The following is a 25,689-nucleotide window of genomic DNA, read 5'->3' on the forward strand; positions in this document are numbered from 1 at the left end:
TTATTTTGTCATGATGCTCATACATATAATGTTTTTTATTGCATTGGAGATTAGGGCCTGGAACATATGAAAGCAATGAAAAACCCTGGCTAACAAAGTACCTTCTGACAGGGGAGAGTTATGTGTAGGCACAGATGTGTGCTAGCATCTGGAACCTCCCTCTAGTGAGTGATTTTCCTCCAGTGATCACCTCTAATCATTGCATTCTCAGCTCCGTGTCTGTACCACTGTTCCCCCAGAGTTAGGTAGGGCTGTTGGTCCATGGTAGGAACTCAAGAAATGTGTTGATTCAGTAAGGTGGAATTTCCAGATCAAATATGAAAAGTTGTAGGCCTGATATTGTCAGACAGCTGCCCAATGAAGGTGCAGCAGTTTGCATTCCATGGAGCCCAGACATTCCCTTCTCCCAATGTCTTTGTACGCTGTAGTTCTTTTACATTGCCAACTTTCTTGGTGACAAATATTTTCATTGTGTTTTGCTTGCTGCTTATCTTTTAACATTTCATTGTTCATTTTGGTCTTTGATAAAAGTTTATTCATCTTTTTTCATATGTCCATTTTTACCTTTTTTTAAGTTCTCTAAGAGAAATTTATCCTGTGACAAATATTTTTGTCTTGTTTGACTCATTTTTGTATCTTTGTCTTTTTGATATGGATAAATTTATACTTTGTATGTTTGCATATCTTCTAGTCTTTTCCTTTGTGGTTATGCTTCAATCTTAGAAAGTCCATTCAGCCCCCAGGTAAATGAGTATCTTTATTTCCCTCCAGTGTTTCTGTCTTTTTATTTTCCATAGCGGATGTTTTACTCCACTTGTAATTTTACATATCAGGTGTGTATTATGTGAAGAAGGGATCTGTCTTCTTTTTTCTCCCAAAAATGCTTAGTTAGTTCCTTTAAAACCAGTTATTAATGTTATTAAAGTTCTTTTCTCAGACCTTTGAGAAATGCGTCCAATTGGGGCCCTTTGCCTTGCTTTCTCATCTGCTCCACTGACTCAACCAGATTTCCATGCCAGTTCCATTCCAGTTTTATTTTTTATTTTTATTTTTTAAAAGATTTTATTTATTTATTAGAGACACAGAGAGAGAGAGATTGAGAGAGAGAGAGAGAGGCAGAGACACAGGCAGAGGGAGAAGCAGGCTCCATGCAGGGAGCCGGAGTGGGACTCGATCCCGAGTCTCTAGGGCCACGCCCCAGGCCCAAGGCAGCACTAAACCGCTAAGCCACCAGGCTGCCCTCCATTCCAGTTTTAAACCATGTTCCTTTTTAACACGTTCTAGAGTCTTGGGAAATCTTCCCTCCCTCCCTCCTTCTCTTTGTCCATCAGTTACTTTGCTCTTCCAATTTTTTCTTGTTTTTTCTGAGAAACATGAAACACAAGACACTATAAGATCATTGGGAGGTTTTCTTTCTGCTTGTGATTTAGACCAGTGGCTCTGAAACCTTATAAATAGGCTCACGGTTGCTTACCGTCTTTATCTGTGATTTCTTCATTCTCTACAAAGGATCGATATCAGCTTCCACACTTGGGATATTTGACCAGTAAGAAATTGCCATGGGATTATTGAAAATCTAGAGGAAACGAGAGACTCGGGACAATTTGAACCGTATTTAGTTCATATCCCTTTCAGTAGTAATGTAACCATGCAGATTCTTTTAGGGCATTGGGATTTTCATACCTTTGCAGGCCCAGGAGAGAGGAAGGCTGCTTTTTCATAAAGCTTCTGGTTTTTGTGATTGAGAGTCTTAGAACTAGTTAATTATGAACCATTCATGTTAACAATATTTTGTATTTTAACACATGGTAGATGTGTCAGAAGTCTTTCTAACCACAGAAAACAAAATTAGAAATTTCCCTTATACAAACAAACACCAGCAGACTTCACCAAGACTTTGAAGTGTCCCGTTGGTAGTAAGACTATAAAAATTTTCATTTGTATCTGTTGATAAAATATTTAGTAATGAGATACTTATTAAATTTTTCAAACCTTTGTACTTTTCTATAAAATACTTAGTATAGGGAATTGCTATGATACTTCTTTGTTTAGTTCTGCATATTGCTTCAGGCAAAGGATGTGTGCATTTGTGGGATATAAAGTCTGTATGGATGGATAGTCTCTTCTGCAGCTTCTGGACTTTCTGTTGGTAATTACATGGATGGAATAGACCATTTTAGTTAGTGACATAATTTTAGAGGGGAAGTGGTTGCCTAATGTAATTGACCTAGTGAATAATATGAAGTCTTTTATCTTTAAATGTTTCTTACCACAATATTTCCATATTCTTTTTAGAGCTATCTAATCTTCTTTTTTTTTTTTTTACTGATAGAACAAAAAGATTTGTGTTTAACTTGAGCTTCTTAATTTTTTTTTTGTGATTGCTAAAAAATGCTTTTTAAAACTACTTTGATTATTGCTTGTGAATGTTTAAGAATAAAAATTGGTTACTTCTAGCAAGATGCTTTATAAGCCTCACTCTAAAATAGCAGTATTTCCTTTTTTTTTTTTTAATTTCCTAGGCTGTAATTCATACAATTGACACGTCACTGTATTTGATCTCACCCTGCTTTACGTCTGCTCATGAGTGTAAGTTTCCTGCAGGCAGGATCTTGCCCGTATTCTTCTGTCTGTCCCCAGCCTGTGTCAGGGGAGGGGTACCACCCTGGGTCCCCGCCCACCTTCAGCAGGAGTCAGAAAGAAGTTGTGTGCTCCGCCAGGGCCTCCCAGCCCCTATGCTCCATGACAGGTTGCATGTGGCCTAGATAGCCTCATGTTGTAAAGCCACCCTTCATGGCCAGAGACTCTTTGTATTCCTACCCTTGCCTTTTCCCAAATCTCTGGCCCTCAGATCCCTTTACTGCCTCAGGCTTTCACTACAGACCCTCCCATGTGCCTTCTTGATTTCACTGAGTGGGACTTCTCTTTGGGGGTCTCTTCCTCGGCAGCCGTGCCACATGGTGGTGGTTTTTCAACCACGGCCTAGGGCCGTTTCACCTGGAGCCAACCACCCTCCCTGTCTTTCCCAAGCTTGCTCCCTTCTGCATGTGACTCCAGCTATTTTTCAGCTGCAGACCCCTTGGTGCCTTCTCATTGTTCCCAGCCCCTGTGATGTTCTAGGTGATGATGTCTAGGCCTAGATGCTCTAGGTGATGATTTGTCAGCTTTTCCTTTATGATTGTGCTTTTCTTTCCTAAGAACTCTTGGCCTAATGCAAGTTCACAAAGATTTTCTGTTTCTCCTATGTTTCTTCTTCTAGAAGTTCTTCGGTTTTAGGATTTACATTATGTATATCCATTTTGAGTCAATATTTGTACTAGTACCAAGTGTACATGTAAGTACTTTTTTTGCATGTGGATATCCAAATGCTTCTAGCACCATGTTTTGGAAAAGTGGTCTTTCTCACATGGCTTTGTTTTATACTTTTGTCAAAAGTCAGTTGTCTTTTTGTGTATCAGTTTATTTTTTGGACTTTTCTACTCTACTGATATGTTTGTCTTTATGCTAATACCATTCTTTTATTATTTCTTTATAATAATTTTTGAAATCACGTAGTGTTGTTTCCATTCAGCTTTTTTTCATTTTCAGTCAGGTTTAGGTCTTGTGTTCTTGTGTATTTTGATATGTCTTTTAAAATCAGCTTGTGGGGATCCCTGGGTGGCGCAGCGGTTTGGCGCCTGCCTTTGGCTCAGGGCGCGATCCTGGAGACCCGGGATCAAATCCCACGTCGGGCTCCCGGTGCATGGAGCCTGCTTCTCCCTCTGCCTATGTCTCTGCCTCTCTCTCTCTCTCTGTGTGTGACTATCATAAATAAATAAATAAATAGATAGATAGATAGATAGATAGATAGATAAAAAATAAAATAAAATAAAATCAGCTTTTCTGTAAAAATGGCTGCTAGGATTTTGTTTGGGATTGCATTGAATCTAGAGATAAATTTGAGGTAGAATTAACATCTTATTAATACTAAGTCTTCTGACCGATGCATGAGATAGATCTTTCCTTTTATTTATCTTAAAATTTCTCTCAGCAATATTTATTTTCAGCGTATAGGTCTCTTTCAAAATACAGTTTACTTATATATGTAAATAAATATATTAATTACATTTCCCAGCTACCCACTTTACTTCATAATCCATGTTAAATTAGTTTTCTACCTCCACAGACAAAGTGTTAAGAGAGTTGGTGGGTACTGGTCCCACCCAAATAACAGAGATAAGCCAAGCAATCTGCTGCTGTGGTGTGCAGCTTTCTGCCCAGGAAAGTACACCTGTCATCTGGTGTTGACCTTCTGGAGTGCCGCATATATGCGATCAAGTCCTTGTTTAAAAAGGTGCTTAATTATCTCCTACCCTTATTACCTCTGTGTATTTTGTTGGGAAAGAAGTAATTAATATGTTTTCATCCTCATTTGGTGTCTGTGTCTGGTTAAATGTGGCTTATATAGCTACTTTCCCGTTAGTCCCTTATGATGTTTGATCCATTTAACCGATAAGGAATAGATTGATAGAAGTTTCTCTTGTTTTAGAGTGGGGTAAGTTTGTTTGATGCATTTGCGAAGAACAAAGCAAATGTCTTAAAAATATATTTCAGTTATGCTTTGAACCTGTCACGGGATCTGGGTTTAGTCGACACTGTAATGTTTGTTGATAGCAGATAAGCACATTGTGTAGAGGTGTGCATACATACTGCTGGTGCTTAGGTGGGTCCAAAGGCGTCGTGAAGCTCTGTTTGCTGTGTAACTAAGGAGAGCTATGAGGTGAGGGCTTCCAGTCAAAAGAAACAGCAAGTGTTGAGGACTTGCTAGAAAGTTAATTTGAGGTTAGTTGTGAAGAACATGTGTATAATGATGTAAATCTGAATTATATTATAAGTAATTGTCAAATGATGGAGATTTTGGGGGGAGATAAACATAATCCTTAGTTTTGCCAACCGGTTCATTTGGAATTCATATTGAATTAGGGAGGTGATAGTAATGGAGCATATTAATAGAATATTCTCTTTATTCAAGCAAAAAATGAGTAGCAGTGAGATTGGTGGACAGAGTCTGTGTTTAAGAAGCTTTGGAGTAAGAATAAGTAGTCCTTTGAGTTACGTCTTGGATCTTTCAAAGGAGCCTGGGAAACTTGGTTCACAGAACGAGTGAGTTGAATGCTTTTATTCTGTGAGAAACATGTAAGCTGCTACGCTTTGGAAGCATGGTGGCAGGAACATTTATTCCTAGGAAGAGGGCTTGATGGAAAGATTTTATTGCATTAGTTTGGAGAGAGGGAAGGATGGCTATTACTGTACCTGGTAACATTCATTGTTGACTCTTTCATCAGAGAGAAAAGGCCAATACTGGATGACTTCCAGGGCTTGAACTTGAGGTAAATTAAATACAGCATTTTTAAGGAAAACTGTCCTCAAGTATAAGTACTGGTGTATGCATCATTACTGTATTTAGAATTTGGTTCTGTCAAGTATAGCTCTGAAATTATTAAATTTTAAATGCCCATTTCAAAAACACTTTGCATTGTGGATGGCTCTATTGGGTTGTGAGAGCAGGTGGCAGATACATGTTTTCGTTGTGTTGTAACATGTAAAATTTAGGAGTTTCCTTCTGTTACCAATCCCTCATCTCTGATGATAGTATGTTAATAGGGTCAGATGTTAGCTTAGTTCACGAAGGGTGTCCAGAAATCAAACTGTTGGTGTAAGCATGAGTTGTCCACATTGGCCAGCTAGGGTCACGGTCATGGTGCTGGGCTGTCATTGACAGGTGGGTGCCTGGGGAAAAGGTAATGCTCCCTCTTCTCTTCTAATGCCCTAACTACTCTGGAAGAAAGAAAAGAGAAGTCAGTGAGTTCACGTGACTGTGCTAATGAAAACTATTTAGAGAACTAAGAGCCATTAAGCAATTTGACCAATTTTTCAAAATGTAGAAATGTGTACTTTAAGTAGGTAAGCGAGGCAGATTGCCATACCAGTAGGACATGATAGCCTTCTCATGTTTTATTCTCATTGTCATATCATTAATGTGAGAAGTTTCTACGCTGCATTTTACCATCACCTGTTTTCCTTACACAAGTAATTGTAAGTAATTTCCTTGGAAATGAATAAAAGTCACGATACAATGCCCCCAAACTAAAGGCTATTAATATTAAATATAAATTGTGTCTGTTATGTGACAGTAGCATCTCTCTCAGAAATATTGATGAAGGAGTCAGAAAAGGATATATTTTTCTGTCTCAAAATATTTAAGAATTGTTTACTACATTTATTTTATGATTACAGCTATTTCTCTTCCTCTCCTTTTTAAATGGGTATGTTACTGAGAATATAGAAGAGCAGAAGGAAGGAAAAGTGGGTTGGATGGTAGGAGAGAAAATAATATGAAGTGATAAGAAAGGAATTCTTTCGAGTAATACCCTGGGAGCATGCGATCACTGAGGTAACTTTACTACCTGGTGCTTGGCTATAGAAAACACAGTAGTGGGACCACAGATAACGAAGCTTGAAGGGACCAATTGAAAAAATAATTAAAATAGACATTCTTTTATAGGTATACTTTCTGGCTATTAATAGACATGTACTTATCAATTATGAATATATCTTAAGATTTGTTTCACATGTAATTCTAAAGAACATTGCTATTTTATATGAATAAAAAAATAGCTCCCCTCCACAACTAGTTCTAGTCCTTATGTGTTTATTGTATAATGGACATGGAAAAACATAGTATTCACAAAACTTTTTTTGATATCCTCAAAATATACCTTTAGGAACAGGTGTGATACTGTTGACACTCAGCTGCTTCAAAAAGTATTTAGGAAGTGAGTTTGTAATAAGTTGAATGTGGTCTAAAAGTCAATGGTATAACTAACTAGTAATGTTAGTTTTTGATAGTGTAATATGAACCTTTACCTCTTTTTCTGTTAGCTTCAGAGTAAATTGAATGAATGTGAAGGCATAGACATTTTCCCATGTTAAACCGGTAACCACAAAAAGATAAAAATAGTTCCACAAGGGTGTTGCTAGTTCTAAAAGGGAAATTGACTGAGGGAGGGGTGGTGGGAGGGGGAAGGAAAGAAGAAGGAGGGAGGGAGAATGGAGAGTCTCAGAGAGAAAACTTGAGTAAGTTTTGTTGCTTATGTAGGATGGTGTCTTAAATTACGTAAATACTCTGTGTAACATAATACTATGTTACATAGTATTGTGTAACATTAAGTTTTATAGATCGTTGTACACTAGATATAATATAGATAACTTAAGAATTTACACACGGTATCATGTAAGAAGAATCACTTCTTGTAACAAAGCTTTCAACTTTATCAGTATCAGTTATCAGTATGGAACCATCTGTGAGACTACCAGTGCACAGTGATTTTATGTATCCTTTTCTTCACTTCTTCTGTTCTGTCAGTTATGTGTCAATCAATGCCATTCACAATATTAATATAAGGATTTTACATCTTTATGTTATTCACTCATTAAATCACCCCTAGTGCTAATTCTGATCATCAGTGCTGGACCCAGACCTGAAATAATGGCAGATTTGGGAAGATCTTCCAGTTGGAGCCCTCTCCCACACCGCATGTCTTGTATTGGGGGCAGTTAGCTCTTTGTGCTTGGGAGCTAAGAGAAGTTAATTTTTAGTGACTGTGTGAAATAAAATTATTTTGAAAGTATAAGTCCAGATAAATATCTAGTGTTTTTCCCCCCCTCTGAAAATTATTTCTAAAATATTATTTGTCAATTGAAACTTTAACTCTGGTGTACTATTATTTCCTTGGGTTGATTATACTTCTTCTTTTTTTTAAGGTAAAGTGCAAGTTAAGAGTTCAGACATACAAGTTGGAGACCTCATCATAGTGGAAAAGGTTGATGCATTTTTAATATATTTTAGACATGTCTATGCCAGTGATTAACATTTAGCCTGATTGCAGTAACTTTGAATCTGAAGGAAATTGTTTGAGACAGTTATTTTAAATCTTAACATCTATGTATACGATATGATGTATGTGAAGAAAAATCTAGATTTTTCTGTAGTCTGTTTTGCTTTAGTACATTTCAGTATGCACAGGTGAAATTGTACTTTGTCTAAAGTAAGTCATGTGTTAACTGCTTAATATTGCATTATCAGAATGATTTCATTTGACCAAAGATTTATATTAGAGGGGATGTCTGGGTGGCTCAGTGGTTTAGCACCTGCCTTCAGCCCAGGTTGTGATCCTGGAGTTCCAGGATTGAGTCCCACATCGGGCTCCCTGCATGGAGCCTGCTTCTCCCTCTGCCTGTGTCTTTGCCTCTCTCTCTCTCTCTCTCTCTCTCTCTCTCTCATGAATAAATAAATAAATTTTTTTAAAAAAGAATTATATTAGTTAGAACCTGGTTATCATAGGATATGTTTCATTTTCTAAAACCACCTTCTATAGATAGATATATTACAATGATTGGATATTAATTCTTAGGGTTTAGAAACTTCAGGAAGGAAAGCTAAATGGAAGTACAAGAATATCAGAAAGAAAAAGCTTAGGTCAATACAGGACAGAGCCATTAAGAGCAGCCCTTGGTGTCAGAGTGGCAGTCATGCAGTGACCTGGGGAGTGCCTGCACAGGCTGTCTGCTGTGGGTAGAGGTGCTTCTGCATATGCACTGGTTTTCCTGAGTGATGGTGAATGAATGGACAGCCTCTTTGTTTTCTTCCTTTTTCTCTTTTTTTTCTGTTTTTAAGGTGCTTGAACAACTTTTTAAAAATAATGTTTTATGAAGGTGCTTGAACAACTTTTTAAAAATAATGTTTTATGAGAAGTTGTAATAAGGCCTCTTATGAGAATAGTTCAAGTCCTTGGTGCCATCTGGCATGCAGGCCATGTTCTCGGCTTGAGCCACCTTCTGGGGATGGTTGGTACAAGAAGGCCTTTCTCCTCAGGACTAAAGTGGGCTTTATCTCCCTTTATCTCTCTGTATACAGTAAGTGTATACAAAGAGTGTTTGGGGGTATATTAGTTTGATTTTACAAAATAGGAAAATAGAATGTATTGATTTGCACCTCATTTACATAGCATTTGGTTGTATGGACACTGTAAGTTATTAGCTTTTGATCTGTGGTTAGATTTTCAGATGGTGTCTGTGTTCTGCTATTACAAAGTGCTTTATGTGCATCCTTATACATCTCATGTTTCTGTAGGATAAATGCCAACAAGAGAGATGGTTGAGCTGTATATGAGTGTTTATTACCTCACAGGTTCTGTGGTCAGGAATTGGGGCATAGCTTGGTGTAGGTCCTCTCTCCGGGTCCTTCTCAGGGCTGCAGACAGCCAGGTGGCCATCACCTCCAGTTCACTTGGGGGTTGTTCAGGGCCCTGGTTCCATGAGCTTTTGGCTGGAGGCCTCCCTTACTCCTGTCTACTGTGGGGTCAGTTGGTGGGGGACAAAGAGGGGGTTGGCTCCACAGGCTGCTCACAGTGGCCTGCCAGGAGAAGATGGGAGCGGGAGCAGCATGTCCTCATGGGCGGGGACCTGGTGTCAGCAATTCTTGTTTCCCTTGTAAGAGGTTGTATGGTGTTGATAGGGGGGTTTGAAGAGCATATAGAGTCTCTCTTTGTGAACCAGGGCGTACTGTTTGGCCTTATCATTCTTTTGTCTCATTTCCCTTGCTCTGCTGTTGATGCACGTTCTCCTTCCCTTTGCTGCCTAGGTTGATGGAGTGGTGCACCCTTCAGTGCTCCTGTTTTTACTGAGTAACATGTGAGCCCTTCTTGGCCACAGCGTAAGAGCTCATCTCTTCAGTCATATAGAAGGATATGAGAGATAGACATCTAGATCTATGGGCATTGCCCTTGAGCTTCTGTCTGGCCTCCCAGGTGTACTCCATCTGTGAGAGATTGATGAATGCCGTAGACACTTTGTAGACATCCAGGTAAAGGTTTTACTTTAATGTAGTATCTACATGGGTAGTGCAGTGTGAAGTACTCCAGCCCTAGATCAGTATTGTAAACGAGCATGTGTATAGTAGCAGAGCTAGGGGAAGGACTTCTAAAATATTTTCACTAATCATTAGGAAATGTTGTAAACTAAAAAATAGAGGTAGCCCCTGTACCTGATGTACTTTTCCATATTTTCAGTTTTATACCCATTTTCCTGTAAAAACTTTCCACAAATTTTGGTTACCTAAGAAGCGTAAGTATTAGAAATTTTAGACATAATTTCTAGTAATTGCTGTGTAACAATACATTTTTAGTAGTAGATTTATATTTGTTAAACCAATTATGTGGTTTTTCTTTTCTTTCTTTTTTTTTTTTTTTAAGATTTTATCTGTTTATTCATGAGAGATACAGAGAAAGAGGCAGAGACATAGGCAGAGGGAGAAGCAGGCTCCCTATCCCAGGACACCGGGATCACATCCTGAGCCAAAGGCAGATGCTGAACCACTGAGCCACTCAGGTGCTCCAATTTTGTGTTTTTTGTAGTGATAAAAGTTACTGATTGATACAACCTTTATAAAGAAATAGCAACAATATGGTGGCAGATGGCTTTATTTTTTTACCTCTTATTTGAAGATATTGGAAACACCACTAACCAGAAAAGTAATTTCTCAGTTATTTGACCATACTGCTTGCTACTCAGAAATTAATGCTTGGGTATTTCCATGGTGGATTTTATGTTGGAGGGTAGCTCTTCTAATTCTGTATCCTAATGTGAAAAATTTAGTATATCAGTAGTCGCTGTATGGATATTTAAAAGTGTGCTGACCCAATTTGGATCAGTGTTGTAGGTATTGAGAGTTGTACAGCTAACAGAAGGGCAGCAGCCTGGGACAGTGGAAGGGAGAAGAATGGGCTTTCATGTAAAAGGGATCTGTGTGTAAACTCCTGTTTTTGCAGCTTCTGACTCTCCCTAGGAGAAGCAGCTCTTTTGACATGCACTTGAAAAGTGGTAGGCTAGAAGTATGCACAGTCCAGGTTAGATTACGCATGCAGGACAAAGAAAGAAAATCCGAAGATTGTTTCCTGGCTTATCAAGGAACCCTCCTAAGAAGTATCTAAAATTTTTAGAAAAACATGTCAATTGAAACATTATAACTTGTGGAATGTGTCAAGTAGGGTAACTGTTTGAAAGAAGAGACTTAGAAGTTGAAGGTTGTCCAGGTCATCTTACAGGTCCTAACATCAGCTCTGAAGTCCAGGTAGGCACAAAGCAGAGCAGAATTGGAGGTGACACTTGAGAGTCCTCCTTCATTATTCAACCTAAACATGTTTTTTTTAATAGCTGATTTTGAAAGGTCTTTATACAGGTGTTTTTTTTTTTTTGAGGTAATTTAATAAATGTTTTAAATAATTTAATAAATATTACAATGTGTATTTTAATACCCAAAACAAACACTACAAAAAATATGCAGAGAGATACAGTCTGAGATACTAAGATGGACTCCTGAAAAGAGTTTAGGTAACCTACAAAAAAGTAAGAAATTTGGAACTGAAGAATGAATACCAGAGAAAATCAACAGAAAATCATAGATGCAGACTTATGTGCTAATGTGTCAGTAATTACTTTTATTGTGAATAGTCTAAATATACCAATCTTGAGATAGGCAGAGTGGATAAAGACCCAGCCATGTGCCATTCACAAGGAATTCAAATCCAGTGACACAAATAGGATGAAGGAAAAGAATAAAATGGAAAAGATACACCACAAAAAATTAATCAGAAGTAGGTGGGCCAAATTAATATTTAGTGAAATATAGCTCAGAGTCAAGAAAATGGCTAAAAATAAAGAGGGACATCACATAATGATAACAGGGTTATTCATCAAGAAGACAAAATAATCCTTGATTTGTACTCACCAAATAATGAAATCACAAAATACATGAATCAAAAACTGTTGGAGCTGAAGAAAAGAAATTAGGAGTGAGAACTTCAGCCCCACTCTCTGGTTAGAAGTGCCAGGTGGGAACTCAGCAGTGACAGAGAAGATCCTCACTGAATCAGCCAACAAGATCTGACATCTACAGACCACTCTCCCAAATAGGAGGAGAGCATACTTCTATTTCAAGTGTCCACAGAACATGCACCAAGATAAAACATATCCATAAAACTTCAAAAAATTGAAAAGAATTTGAAACCATACAGCATATAGCATGTTATTTCATCATAGAAAATCAAATTAGGAATTCATAACAGCACAGCAATAGGAGAACTCTAAAATATGTGGAAAGTGAACAGTGTACTTTAGTTGTGGGATAAGGATTTGTGAATAGATACATAACTGCATGAAAATGAAAATACAACAAAGTACATGGAATGCATGTATGGCAGTGCTGAAAAGGAATTTCATAGTAGTCAGTGCTGACATTAGAAAGAAGTAAAGATCTCAACTTAATAATCTAAGTTCCTGGCTCAGGAAACTAGAAGAAGAAGAGCAAAATTAAATCAATGCACACAGAAGGAAGGAAATAAAGGTAAGAGCAGATCAATGGAATTGAAAATAGGAAGACAAGATAACAAATCAGTGAAAGCAAAAGCAATCACCAATCTCAGGAATGACAGAGGAGACATTACTGCTCCTTCTGAGCCATTGAAATGGTCACTACGGAATACCACTAACAGCTGCACTCTAGTCTATACACCCGCTTAGGTGATGGACCAGTTCTTCCCAAATCACAAACTATCCAAACCCAGTCAAAATGAAACAGATAATAGGAATGGTTCTACAAACAGTAAGGAAATGGAATGAGCAATTTAAAATTTCCAAGAAGGAATTATCTAGGTCCAGATATTTTCATTGAAGAATTCCTTGAGACCTCTAAAGAAGATTTAGTGTCATTTTTGCACAGCAGTTTCCAGAAAATAGTTGAGGATGGAACACTGCCTAGCCTATGTTAGGAGTCCAGTTACTAGGGATGCCTGGGTGACTCAGTGGTTGAGTGTTTGCCTTCAGCTCAAGGCATGATCTCAGGATCCCGGGTTGAGTCCCACATCAGGCTCCCTGCAGGGAGCCTGCTTCTCCCTCTGCTTAGGTCTCTGCCGCTCTCTCTCTCAGTCTCTCATGAATAAATAAATAAATCTTAAAAAAAGAAAAAAGGAGTCTAGTTACTGTCCTCATACCAGCACAAGACAAAACATAACAAAAGAAATCCACAAATATCCCTCATGAATATAGACAAAAAAATTTTTTTAATAATTGCCAATTGATAACAGCAATATATATAGAAAATGCTATATCATGACAAAGTGGAGCTTATTCAGAGTACTGAAGGCTAGTTCAACATTCTAAAATCACCCAGTGTCATCCACACTATGACAGACTAAAAATTAGATGATCATACCAGCTGATGAAGGAAAAACATTTGACTACATCTAAGACCCATTCATGATAAAAACTCTCCACAGTTTTGGATTAGATGATAATTGCCTTAATTATGCTTAAAAAGCTTCTGTAAAAACATAACAGCCAACATCATATTTAATGGTGAAATTCTGAATGCCTCTCTTTCAGATTGGGAGTAAATCAAGGATGTTTGTTCTTGCCACTCTTAATTCAGCTAACATTTCTAGCTACATAGAATAAGACAAGTAAAGGAAATAAAAGGAATTCAGATTGGAAAGGAAGAAATAAGAATGTCCCTGTTTGTAGATGACATGATTATGTACATAGACAATTCCAAGGAACCTATGAAAAACCTCCTGAACTAATGATAATGAGTAGGTTCAGCAAAGTGGCAAATTACAAGGTCACCACTCAAAAACCAATCCCATTTCCAACATGTGGAAACAAATAAAAACTGAAGTACTCTTATAGTCCCTACTATGAAAACAAAATCGTAGGTATGCTAAAAATAACAGTGTGCTCATGAAAGTAATGAAATGACACTCTAGTCTTGGGTTGGAACATTTTGGTTTTCCTAAAATTGAATATAGGTTTAATACAATTCCCATTAAAATCTCAGCAAGGTTTTGTTTTTATTTTTTTAGACAAAATAAGCTTATTCTAAAACTAATTTGTAAAGGCTAAAATGGCAAAAACAGTCTTGACAAGAAGGAAAAAGTGAGAGGGATCACTTCCTGATGTTATGGAATGCTATGTAGCTATAGTTATTAACACTGTGTAAGAAGAGTAGAAACAAAGGTCAGTGGAACATTGCAGAGGACCCAGAAATAGATATACACAGATGCTCAAGTGATTTTTGATGAAGTGCAAAAGCAATTAAAATGGAGAAAGGTTAGCCTTTTCAACAAATGAGGCTGGAGCTAGTAGACATACATGGGTTAAAAAAAATTAACCTACTCTAAATGTTATGCTTTATATAGATATTCAATAAAAATGGATCATGGAATTTGTCTTTTTCTAACTTATTTCACTCAGCATGATACCTTCTGGCTCCATCCACATCATTGCAAATGTCAAGATTTCATTCTTCCTGATAGCTGAGTAGTATTCTGTTTGTGTGTATACACACACACACACACACACACACACTCCATCTTTATCCATTCATCAGTCAATGGACATTTGGGCTGTCAGAGAAAGACAAATACCATGTAATCTCACTTGTGTGGAATTTAAGAAAACAGATGAACGTTGGGAAAGGGAAAAGAAAAACAGGAGAGAGGGAAACAAGCCATAAGTGATTCTGACCTACAGAGAACAAACTAAAGGTTGATGGAGGGAGGTGGATGGACTTAGATGGGTGATGAGCATTAAAGAGGCACTTGTTGGAATAAGCACTGCGTGTTGTATTTAAGTGATGAAATCACTGAATTCTACTCCTGAAACAAATGTTGCACTATATATTAACTAACAAAATTTAAGAACAAAATGGATCATGGATTTTTTCATTTTTTTTAAAGATTTTATTTATTCATTCATGAGAGACACACAGAGAGAGAGAGGCAGAGACACAGGCAGAGGGAGAAGCAGGCTCCATGCAGGGAGCCTGATGTGGGACTCGATCCCAGGTCTCCAGGGATTACACCCTGGGCTGCAGGTGGCGCTAAACCGCTGCGCCTCCAGGGCTGCCCTGGATCATGGATTTAAATGAAAATTGTCGAAGTATAAAAACTTAAAAAAAAATTAAGGAGAAAATATTCAGAATCTAGTGTTGAAAAATTGTTCTCAGGCACTAGAAGCACAATTCATAAAAGAAAAAAAACTGGTAAGTTGCATCTCATTAAAATTAAAAGTTTGTGCTTATGAAAGATGCAATGAAAACACAGGGTACAGGTGAGGAAAATACTTACCACCATACTATACCATCTAGAATATGTAAAAATTCAACAGTAAAGAAAAATCAAATTAGAAAATGAGTAGAAGATGGAAGAGACTTTTCTCCAAAGAAGATTACTGATGGAATATAAGCACATGAGAAAATATTCCATGTCATTAGTAATCTGTAAACACAGATTAAAACCCAGTGAAAGGGATCCCTGGGTGGCGCAGCGGTTTGGCGCCTGCCTTTGGCCCAGGGCGCGATCCTGGAGACCCGGGATCGAATCCCACATCGGGCTCCCGGTGCATGGAGCCTGCTTCTCCCTCTGCCTGTGTCTCTGCCTCTCTCTCTCTCTCTCTCCATGACTATCATAAATAAATTAAAAAAAAAAAAAAAACCCAGTGAAATATCAGGACACACTGAGTGAATGGCTACCGTGAAAACTGATAACAACCCCAGATGCTAACTAGCAGTGATGTGAAGAAAATAGATCACTCATACATTTTAGGTGAGATTATCAAATGTTACACTTATTCTAGAAAGTCATTAGTCTCCTAAAAAATTAAATATGCAATTATTATACGACCCAGCAGTTGAACTCTTGGACTTTTTAACACAAAAAATGTTAATTTAAGTTGGCATAAAAGGCCATACATGAATGCGTATGCCTGCATTATCCATACTAGCCCCAAATCAGACACAGTCCATATATCCTGAATGGGTGGGAGGGTCAGAGAAACAGTTGTACATCATACTAGGCTGTATAATGTTAATAAAACACAGGTCTCTTCTGTGTGGTTCCTTGTCTTGAGGAAAGGACAAATAGAAAGTATCCAATGATTGAAGTTACCTAGTTTATTTATGACTGCTTCACAAAAGATAAAACGGGAAGAGAATAAAGAGTAATGGTCTGAAAGTGAAATTAAGAAAAAAAATCCATTATAGTGTTAAAAAAGATAAAATACTCATAAGTTAAATTATTGTTAAGAATAAACAACAAAGCAGTGTTGAAATATACTAAAGAAGACCTCCATAAATGGAGAGACATTCCTATTTTTTTTTAAGATTTTATTTATTCATGAGAGAGGCAGAGACATAGGCAGAGGGGGAAGCAGGCTCCCTGTGGGGAACCCGATGTGGGACTAGATCCCAGGATCCAAGAATCACACCCTGAGCTGAAGGCAGATGCTCAACCGCTGAGCCACCCAGGTGTCCCGACATCCTATGTTCATGGATTAGAAGTACTAATATTGTTAAAATGGCAGTACTCCCCACATTGATCTGCATATTCGGTGCTATCCCTCTCAACATCCCAGCTGACTTCTTCGCAGAAATTGAGAAGCCAATTTAAAAATTCATGTGGAAATACAAGGGACCCAGAATAGTGAAAATGGTTTTGAAAAAGATGGATAAAATTATAGTATTCATACTTCTCCATTAAAACTTTATTCAGAGTTATAGTGACCTAGACAGCATAGAACTGGCATAAATTCAGAATTGAGTTTGTGAGTAGTTGCTTTTCAAGAAGTGTGTATTTAGGTGGGTACTTTTCTTTTGACCCACTACTGTTTGTGAGATTCTTCCATTTTGTTGTGTATAGCCATAATTCGTTCATTTTGTCTTTTATCCATTCTGGTGGTGGCTTATTTGTTTTGCCTATCAGAAGTGATAGTAACATGTCATACTGGACTCATGCCTTTTGGCTCATTTGAGCACACATTGCTATCGTATATATACTTAAAGAGTAGAGTTGTTGGATTTTGGGGTATGTGATGCGCCACTTTAGTAGGTACTGCAAATGATTTTGTAAGGTTGTGAACAAAATTAGATTCTAATCGGTGTGTAAGAGTTCCTGTTGCTTCATGTTTCCCAACAGTTGGCATTGTCTGCCTTTTTAATTTAGCATCTCCAATATGTATGTAGTAGTTGTGGTTTTAACATACCTTTTCTTGAAAAGTAATAAGGTTGGACACCTTTTCACATGATTTTGAGAATCTTTTTTTTTTTGTTTTTTTTTTAAAGATTTTATTTATTCATTCATGAAAGACCTAGAGAGAGAGGCAGAGACACAGGCAGAGGGAGAAGCAGTCTCCATGCAGGATCCTGGGACTCCTGGATCATGGGACTCCTGGATCATGCCCTGAGCCAAAGGCAGACGCTCGATCACTGAGCCACACAGGCGTCCCAATTTTGAGAATCTCTTTATTTGGAAAGAGCCTGTTAAAATCACTTCGCATTTTTCTTCTAAGTTATCCCTTCTTTTCTTAACAGTTTATAGGCCTTTATATATTCTGGCTGGGAGTTTCTTTTTTAAAAAAATTTTAAAAAAGATTTTATTTATTCATGAGAGACAGAGAGAGAGAGAGAGAGAGAGAATGGCAGAGACATAGGCAGAGGGAGAAGCAGACTCCATGTGGGGAGCCCCACATGGGACTCGATCCCGGGTCTCCAGGATCAGGCCCTGGGCTGAAGGCGGCGCTAAACTGCTGAGCCACCCGGGCTGCCCCTGAACAGATCTTCTTAATTTTGATGAAGTCCACTTTATTAATCTTTTCATTTATCGTTGGGGTTTTTTGTTTTTTTAAATTTTTGGTTGTGGAGAAGGTGGAGTCTTTTTAGGTTTGGTGGGGAAGAAATATTCCCTACCAAAAAGCCATGAAAATATTCTATAATATTTTTAGGGCTTTATTGTTTTGACTTTGACATTTAGAAGGAGAATTCATTTGGCATAGATTCTTATGTTTTGATTGATACAGAGATGTAGCATTTGTTATCTCCTGTCATCTCCTGTATATATCGAAGTTTCTCAACACTGTTTAGTTAAAGGATAATTCTGTCACTGCTCTGCAGTGGCACCTTTCTCATTAATCCAGTATCCATTTTCATGTGGACCTCCCTTCTGGATCTCTATGTTTACATTGCTTATAATTACCTATCTTTTTTTTTAAGATTTTATTTATTTATTCATCAGAGAGAGAGAGAGGCAGAGACACTAGCAGAGGGAGAAACAGGCTCCATGCTGGGAGCCTGACATGGGACTTGATCCCGGGTCTCCAGGATCACACCCTGGGCTGAAGGCAGCGCTAAACCACTGAGCCACCAGGGCTGCCCTATAATTACCTATCTTAATGAAATGCCATCTTGCCTTCACTGTTCTAGTTTAATATTTTAGTTTTGGTATATTGTAGACTTAGCCAGCCTTCTGTGTTTCTCACATTTGTCTTACTCATGCTTGGCCTTTGGATTTCCCTGTAAATATTAGGAATACCTTGTCAATTCCTCCCAAAAAACATGTTAAGATTTTGATTGGGTTTATGTTAAATATATAGGTCAATTGATGGGCACATGACAGACATCTTTGCATCCTGATTTTAGGACATGATGTGTTCTCTAGGTTTTATTTAACTTCTTTCAGTAATGCTTGATAGTTTTCGTTTAGAGAACTTGACTTGCTTGTCTTTTGTTAGTTATAGTCTAACCTTAGTTTTTCTTACTAGTGAAATGGGCATATTTAAAAAATACTTTCTTGCTGTCCATTACTTGTATGTATATACTTATTTTCTGTGTCACTAATTTTTGTTTTAGTATTTGCTTATATCCTCGTACTTTCTTTGGGGTTCATTGGCTTTTTTTCCCCTTACTTTCAAGTGGATATTTAGCTTGTATTTTTAGCTTCCGTTATATATTGTGTGCGTTTATTTTTATCTCTTTTCCTCAACATTTTTCTTTGGCTTTGGCAGAATGGTTTCACACACTTTGCTATGTTGAGTTTTTGTTATCATTCAGTTAAAAATATTTTCTAAATTATATTATGCTTTCTTTTTTGACCTATGAGTTCTTTAGATATTAATAATTGATCCTTCTTGTTAGAAAGAGATAGCTTTGGCCCACAACATATCATTTTCACCTTGAATGACTTATATTTGTTTTTATTGCTTGGTTATTGACAAGTAATCCATTTATCATGTGTGGGTAAATCTTTACTTAGTTCTCAAAAAATACAAGTACTTCATGAAATTCTGTGATGTGTTCTTACCATATATTTTTTCTTTAGTTTGATACAGCTTTTCCAATTGACAAAATTATTAGTAATGATTAAATAAATGTATGGATAGCAAATACTCATATAAGCTTATATGCTTGTAAGTACCTTTAAGTTTTTTGTCCTTCTCTGCTTGATAAAAGAGTCTCTCTCAAATTTGTAGGGCTTATTTTTTTTGTTTGTTTGCTCAGTTGTACATTTATTCCTTTGTTCACCGTTGAGTAAATGTTTTATTTATGGTATGTTCTGTTTTGTGTTAGGCTTTGGAGGAATTCTGTTCTCACTTTGTAGGGTTATTTAATCTAATAGGGAGGGGGCATAATTTTTTATAGGACTAAAATCGCTATACTGTATGTATGAGTTCAGTTAACAAAGAGGACACAGAAGAGGCAATATTTATCATTTTTCATAAATGGAGCAGTTTTCAGGTCATCCCAAATGCCATTTCATGGTTTGTTAATGAGAGAGAATTGTAAAGAAATTCAACTAAAAAATGAATTTAAATATAAATTATACAAATTAATGTTCATTGCTTCATAAATTTTAATTCTCACTTTTTTATTTTTACTAGCTATTTCTGCTTTGTAATGAAATTGTATTACTTTATAAGCTTACATATATATAATTAGTGTTTTATATTACTCTCTGCAGAATCAAAGAATTCCATCGGACATGGTATTTCTTAGGACATCAGAAAAAGCAGGTATTTTTATTTGTATTTAAATTGCTGGTCATTTAGTATTTTAGTTTAATTTTCATTTTGAAAGGTAAAGTTAAATTTATTCTTATAAAAGTTTTCTTCAAATGATGATACATTGAATTCGTTAATCCTGAATCACATTTTACTGTTGATATTTAAAATGGTGATCTTTACTGTAAATATTTGTTTTAAAAAATACGGTCCTATCACAACCTTTATATCAAATGAGTGTTTTCATTCAAAGCTGTATTGATATCCAAGTAATTAAATGGTGATGTTGCTCAAAATTTGATTGCTATTCTGTATTTTCAGTTTTATTAATTCAGCAAAAATTTATTTACCACTTACTTTGTGCCAGGTATTACTTTTTGTTTTGTTTTGTTTTGTTTTTGTGCCAGATATTACTTGTTGCATCAGATACAAAGGGAATGGGACTGAATTTTTCCCTTCAAAGAGGTCATGATCTACTTATGTATGGATATACATACATTGACAGTAATACTCTGATTATATAGATACTTTTAAGAGTTATAAGACGGGTGGGGGTAACAGGAGAGGAAACAGACAATTTGCTTAGGTGAGTGGGTTTCACAGGGTAAATGATATTTATATGACCTGAGCTTTCACCAGTAAGAAGAAGGTGGAAAGGGGGTAATGAGATGGAAGCCTCATGTGGTCAAGGAAAAGAACTGTGTGTTGGAAATCAGGAAACCTAAAGTCTAGTCTGCTTAGGTCAGTTCTTAATTATGTGACCTAGATACATGGTCACGCATTTTCATAACGTCTAAAATGATGAGAGGTGAGGCACCTGGGTAGCTCAAGCAGTTGAGCATCTGCCTTTGGCTCAGGGCATGATCCCGAAGTCCTGGGATTGAGTCCCGCATCAGGCTCCCTGCAGGGAGCCTGCTTTTCCCTCTACCTATGTCTCTTCCTTTCTCTCTGTATCTGTCATGAATAAATAAATCTTTAAAAAAAGAGAGAGAGAGGTTTATCAAGTAATACCCAAGTTCCTTCTGTGTTGCATTTCTGACTTTGTTGAATAAATGGACAATATTTTTCTAGGAAGCTCAGATTGGAAGCTCAATATATATGTCTTATTATTTGTAGTGTGAAAACTCTAGAAATGGCAAAGTTAAATTTTAGAGTTGTTAATTTATTTTATTTTTTTTTTTAATTTTTAAATAATCTTTACACCCAATATGGGGCTTGAACTCATGACCCTGAGATCAAGAATCACATATTCTTCCAACTGAGCCATCAGGTGCTAGAGTTGTTAATTTAGCCTTTTCTCCATATATAAACAGCATTTTTTCCAAAGGACATTTTAAGTCATGAGAAAGAAAAATGTTTTTTCATCAACTATAGTTATGGTTATTTACATTTTAAGATGAGGCTGCCATTAACAGAAGAGTTCAGCTACACCTAATAATCAATATGCTTAATGTCCTTTTTTGTTTTTTTAAAGATTTTATTTATTTATTCATGAGAGACACACACACACACAGAGAGAGAGAGAGAGAGAGAGAGAGAGAGAGAGGCAGAGACACAGGCAGAGGGAGAAGCAGGCTCCATGCAGGGTGCCTGACGTGGGACTTGTTCCTGGGACCCCAGGATCAGGCCGTGGGCTGAAGTCGGCGCTAAACCGCTGAGCCACCCGGGCTGCCCTGCTTGATGTACTTTATGTATTGTTTTACTGATCAGAGGTTTTCTTCTTCCTGTGGAGCAGACTGCAGAGCTCCTCTTGCAGTCCATTTCTCTTTCTTCTCAGAAATACAACTAGACTCCCTTTTCTGTTAGATTGGGCTGGTACATTGAGGTCTCGCCAAAGGAGGTGCGCTGAGGCTGGTGTGCTGAGGTCTGGCCAAAGGAAGACAGCTGACAGTCTTGTGTGCCACTTCCAGGCCTAGTTTTAACCTCTTTTGTAGCTGTTGACTCTTTCCTTCCCAGTGTCAGTTTAGTGTCCATGAGTAGGGTAATCTTAGAAGCTGCTCTTCAGCCTGGGTTCATGAATGACTGTGTGGAACAGAGCTCTCTCCTCTCCCATTACCAAGTGATTCTATAAGGGAGATATTTAAGTACCCAAACTGCAAGGTTTATCTTTAATAGTAGCTCATGTTCCCTTAACATCTGCAGTGCTATGGCCGCAGTGGACAGCTCTGCCTTGCTTTCACTTCTTGCTTATATAGAGCCTCAAGGTCACTGGCATGAGACATGAAGACCCTTTAGGTGTTCCTGGGCATATGTGCAGCTCTGCACAGGCAGGTGGCTTCTGGGCTCCCAGGAATGTGTTAGGATTTGTCAGAGCCTCCTTTACATCGTCTGATTTTCTAGATTTTCTTTTAAATTTTTTGGTCACCTTGTTTACCACAGTTCTGTCACCAGCTGAAGTAGCTGTGATGTTAAACAGTTGCTACTGATAGTTTTCTGATGAACAGTCCAGAGAAAACACTGTTGTTGATATATGTGCTCTGGGTAAGGTCAAATCCAGGCAAAGCCCTAATTGGTCAAGTGATTACAGTTCTCTGGACATGGATTTGAGGAGCCCAGCCCTGATTTGTCCCCATCAGTGGCTGCTAGAATTTCAGTTTTCTCAGTCACCGTGGAACCATAGGCTTAGGGGGAAGAGGGTTTGGGAGTGGGAGAAGACAGAACACTACACAGCTCACTCTCACTCAGCTCGATTTAGCCGTGTTTCTTGAATAAATGCACCTGAGACTGTTGCAAGTCTTTGATTATTCTCCAGAATTCTGAAAAGGTTGCCTTTGATGATTTTTTTACTGATGGTCTCAAAATTACGGAGTGGATTTTCAGAGATTTTTTTTTAACACTGTCATCCCTGTTTACATCACCTATTTGTTTAAGATTTGTTTGTCTTTGTTTCTAAATGTATTCAGTGTAATGAATAGCAAAAATGTTTACGTTTGAGAGATGGTTTTATATTAATTGACCTTTTAATGACTGTGGTAGAAATGAACCTGAATATGGAAATACACAGATAATTAACTTAAAAAGAAATACAGGTTGTGTTAGGAGATAAAAGATGAAAAATAACCACTTTAAAGCTGGAAGATGATGAGAACTGTCCATTTTGTAGAGGAGGAGTCTGAGGGCTGGACAATATGAATGCCTTGTTGAAGATGTGACTAACAGCAGTTTACGTTCTTCAGCCTTTGAGTGACTTACAGCAGCAACACATAAATAGAATATTCAAGCATTAAGCACTAACAAGATACTCTTTATTATGTTAGCTTTGTGTAAAGGACATTCTATCTAAACTGATGATTTTTAAAAACATTTTCTTTCCCTCTAGTTTTCCCTTGGGTTTCATGTTGTAGGGACATGTGGTAGTGTAATAATAATCAGTCTTTTGGAGGTCCTGGATCTCACTGAGATTCTTAAGAATTATCACCTTGTTCCCTAAAAAAATGTACATAATGTGCATGTATGCTAATTATTTTTATTGTTTCATATATTCCTGGTAGATTATTATTGGATCTGACTTAGACCTTATTATAGTCTGTTTAAGCTTACAGTTCTATTATATTTCTTAGTTTTATTATTTTTTTCTATCAAATTTAAATTGTTAAAACTATCACTGATTACAGATATACAGACACTAAAATGTTAGATTGCTATTTCATGCTCTTATTCTTTTTTATAAAATAGACAAATACCTTCCCTGCTGGATAAAATATGTCATAATATTGCTTTAAATCAGGAATTCTTAGCTTTAGAAATTCTGTTTCTGTGACTTAAGTGATTATTTTAAGTTTTTTAATTGTCTCGTTTTCAAAAGTACACATATTCAGGATTGTTTACCTGCTAACGCTATTGATATTATTTTACTACTTGTCAGTTTTAGTTCAGGAGAATCTGATAGTACATTATCTATTAAAATAAAATAAAAATCTTCAAGCCTTAGCCAGCATAAAAGTGTTAAATCTGTGTGGTGTGTCCAAGTTTGGACAGTTGCAACTCAGGGAGTCTCTGTGGTGTCATATTGACTGTGTATTAACACAGGGCCTTCTGTGGGGCCAGCTTCTGCTTGTTTAGAATGCAGATGAAGCTGTTGATGGATCTGGGGACTGATGGCTTAAATTCCAATTAATCAATGGCTTCATCAGTTTCTTAATTCAGATCAAATATCTCCTGAATGCACACAATTCTTTTAGTGGTATTAAGAGAAATTAATGCTTTAGAACTAATTTTCATCAATCTCTTATAAATGCCAATATCTTTTTCACTTGTCTCCTAAGTGATGACATTATAGTTTAAGTGTTAGGACATATTACAATAGCTCAGCCGTCACCTGTTTAGGGGTGGGGGTAGGTAATGACACTGTGCTCATCCACATTGTCTCCTTGGTGCTATTCATCTTCCCACCAGCTTAAAAATTTCATGCAGGGTCATTAAGTCATATAAATGATTTAGAAATCAAGTTTAGTGGCAAACGATCTGGTATTACATATGCGAAGTCAATGTCTATTTTTCTTTTGTCGATCATATACTGTACCCATCTCTTTCAGAGCTATTGGGTACGTGAGCTCTTGCAAGCAATCTCCTAATATTACAGGATAACTTATCACGGTATATGACAGACTCTGGTGCTCTGTCTCATCGTGTCCCATCAGTTACTTTATCACCACTTGATGCTGCTCTCCTGTGTGACACGTAGCCTAGTTGATCTTAATTTGATTGTCATTAAACCTGTCCTTTCCTGTCAGCTCTTGTCAATTATACAAAATAAAATCAAGTATTCATAAGAAGTCTGTAACGGGATATAAGCAGACCAATTTAATAATTCATTTTTGCTGAGTCTTCACTGATCTCCATGGTAGCTACTGCTTGCTGTTAAACATTATTAGATATAGTACATGTAAGACACAGCAAGTTGGCCATACTCCTGATTTTGCTACAGTTGATTCTCTCTTTTTAAATCATATAATTTACTGCGAGGTTAATAATATTAACCGTACTCAAAGATAAGTAATATGTCCATTGCCCTTAAGTTTTTAAAATAGCATATAATCATTTAACGTGAAGCATGTCCTTTTTTCTTTAAAGAAAGACAACTATATTCCTTACGTTATTTTTTTTTTTCCTTACGGTGTTTAATAATTTTATAGAACTTTGGTACTCGTTTCATTTTTATTGTTTATTTATTTCTAAAAATTTTACTTATTTATTCATGAAAGACATGGAAAGAGAGGCAGAGACATAAGCAGAGGGAGAAGCAGGCTCCCTGTGGGGAACCCGATGCGGGACTCCATCCCAGGACCCTGGGATCCATGCCCTGAGCCTAAGGCAGACAGATGTTCAGCCACTGAGCCACCCAGGTGCCCCTTAGTTTCACTTTTAGAAACAGAATATTTGAAATATAAGAGACTCTAGAGATTCTCCCTTCTTATTATTTTATATGTTAGAAAGCAAACCTAGAGTAGAGCTGTTGGCAGTGACATCTCAAAGTACGTGTCAGACAGAATGTAGAATTCAGTCCCTATGAGGTTATCTTTTGTATCAGAACACACACAAGCACACACATGCACATATATAAACATGCATATATTTAAGAAGAAAATATCAACTTTGAAATAGCATTCACTGCAAATTTTCATATGCTCCTTTTTAGCTGAAACCAGTTTGTAAAATAGTCTCCTTATGATAGGTCTTTTGACAAGTAACGCATAACAAAATTTATTTATGTACTTATATTTTTCAAAATACATATAATCAGACAAAGGTCTCCTAATAAGTCTT

General features: G+C 37.1%; 1 protein-coding gene across 5 annotated transcripts in view; it reads left to right on the top strand.

Annotated features, from left to right (window-relative positions):
• ATP9B (ATPase phospholipid transporting 9B (putative)) overlaps positions 1-25,689 on the top strand; it is a 242,290-nt gene that overhangs the window by 52,170 nt on the left and 164,431 nt on the right. For 4 of the 5 annotated variants that reach the window (XM_055302881.1, XM_055302885.1, XM_055302882.1 and 1 more), the window contains exons 6-7: positions 7,804-7,862; positions 19,884-19,935. The exons of the other annotated variant lie outside the window; for it this stretch is intronic. In XM_055302881.1, the coding sequence (XP_055158856.1) occupies positions 7,804-7,862; positions 19,884-19,935 (111 nt within the window). The remainder of the gene's footprint in view (positions 1-7,803; positions 7,863-19,883; positions 19,936-25,689) is intronic. 5 annotated transcript variants of the gene reach the window in all.

Source organism: Nyctereutes procyonoides, unplaced genomic scaffold (genome assembly GCF_905146905.1).
Source record: "Nyctereutes procyonoides isolate TBG_1078 unplaced genomic scaffold, NYPRO_anot_genome, whole genome shotgun sequence".
NCBI lineage: Eukaryota > Metazoa > Chordata > Mammalia > Carnivora > Canidae > Nyctereutes > Nyctereutes procyonoides.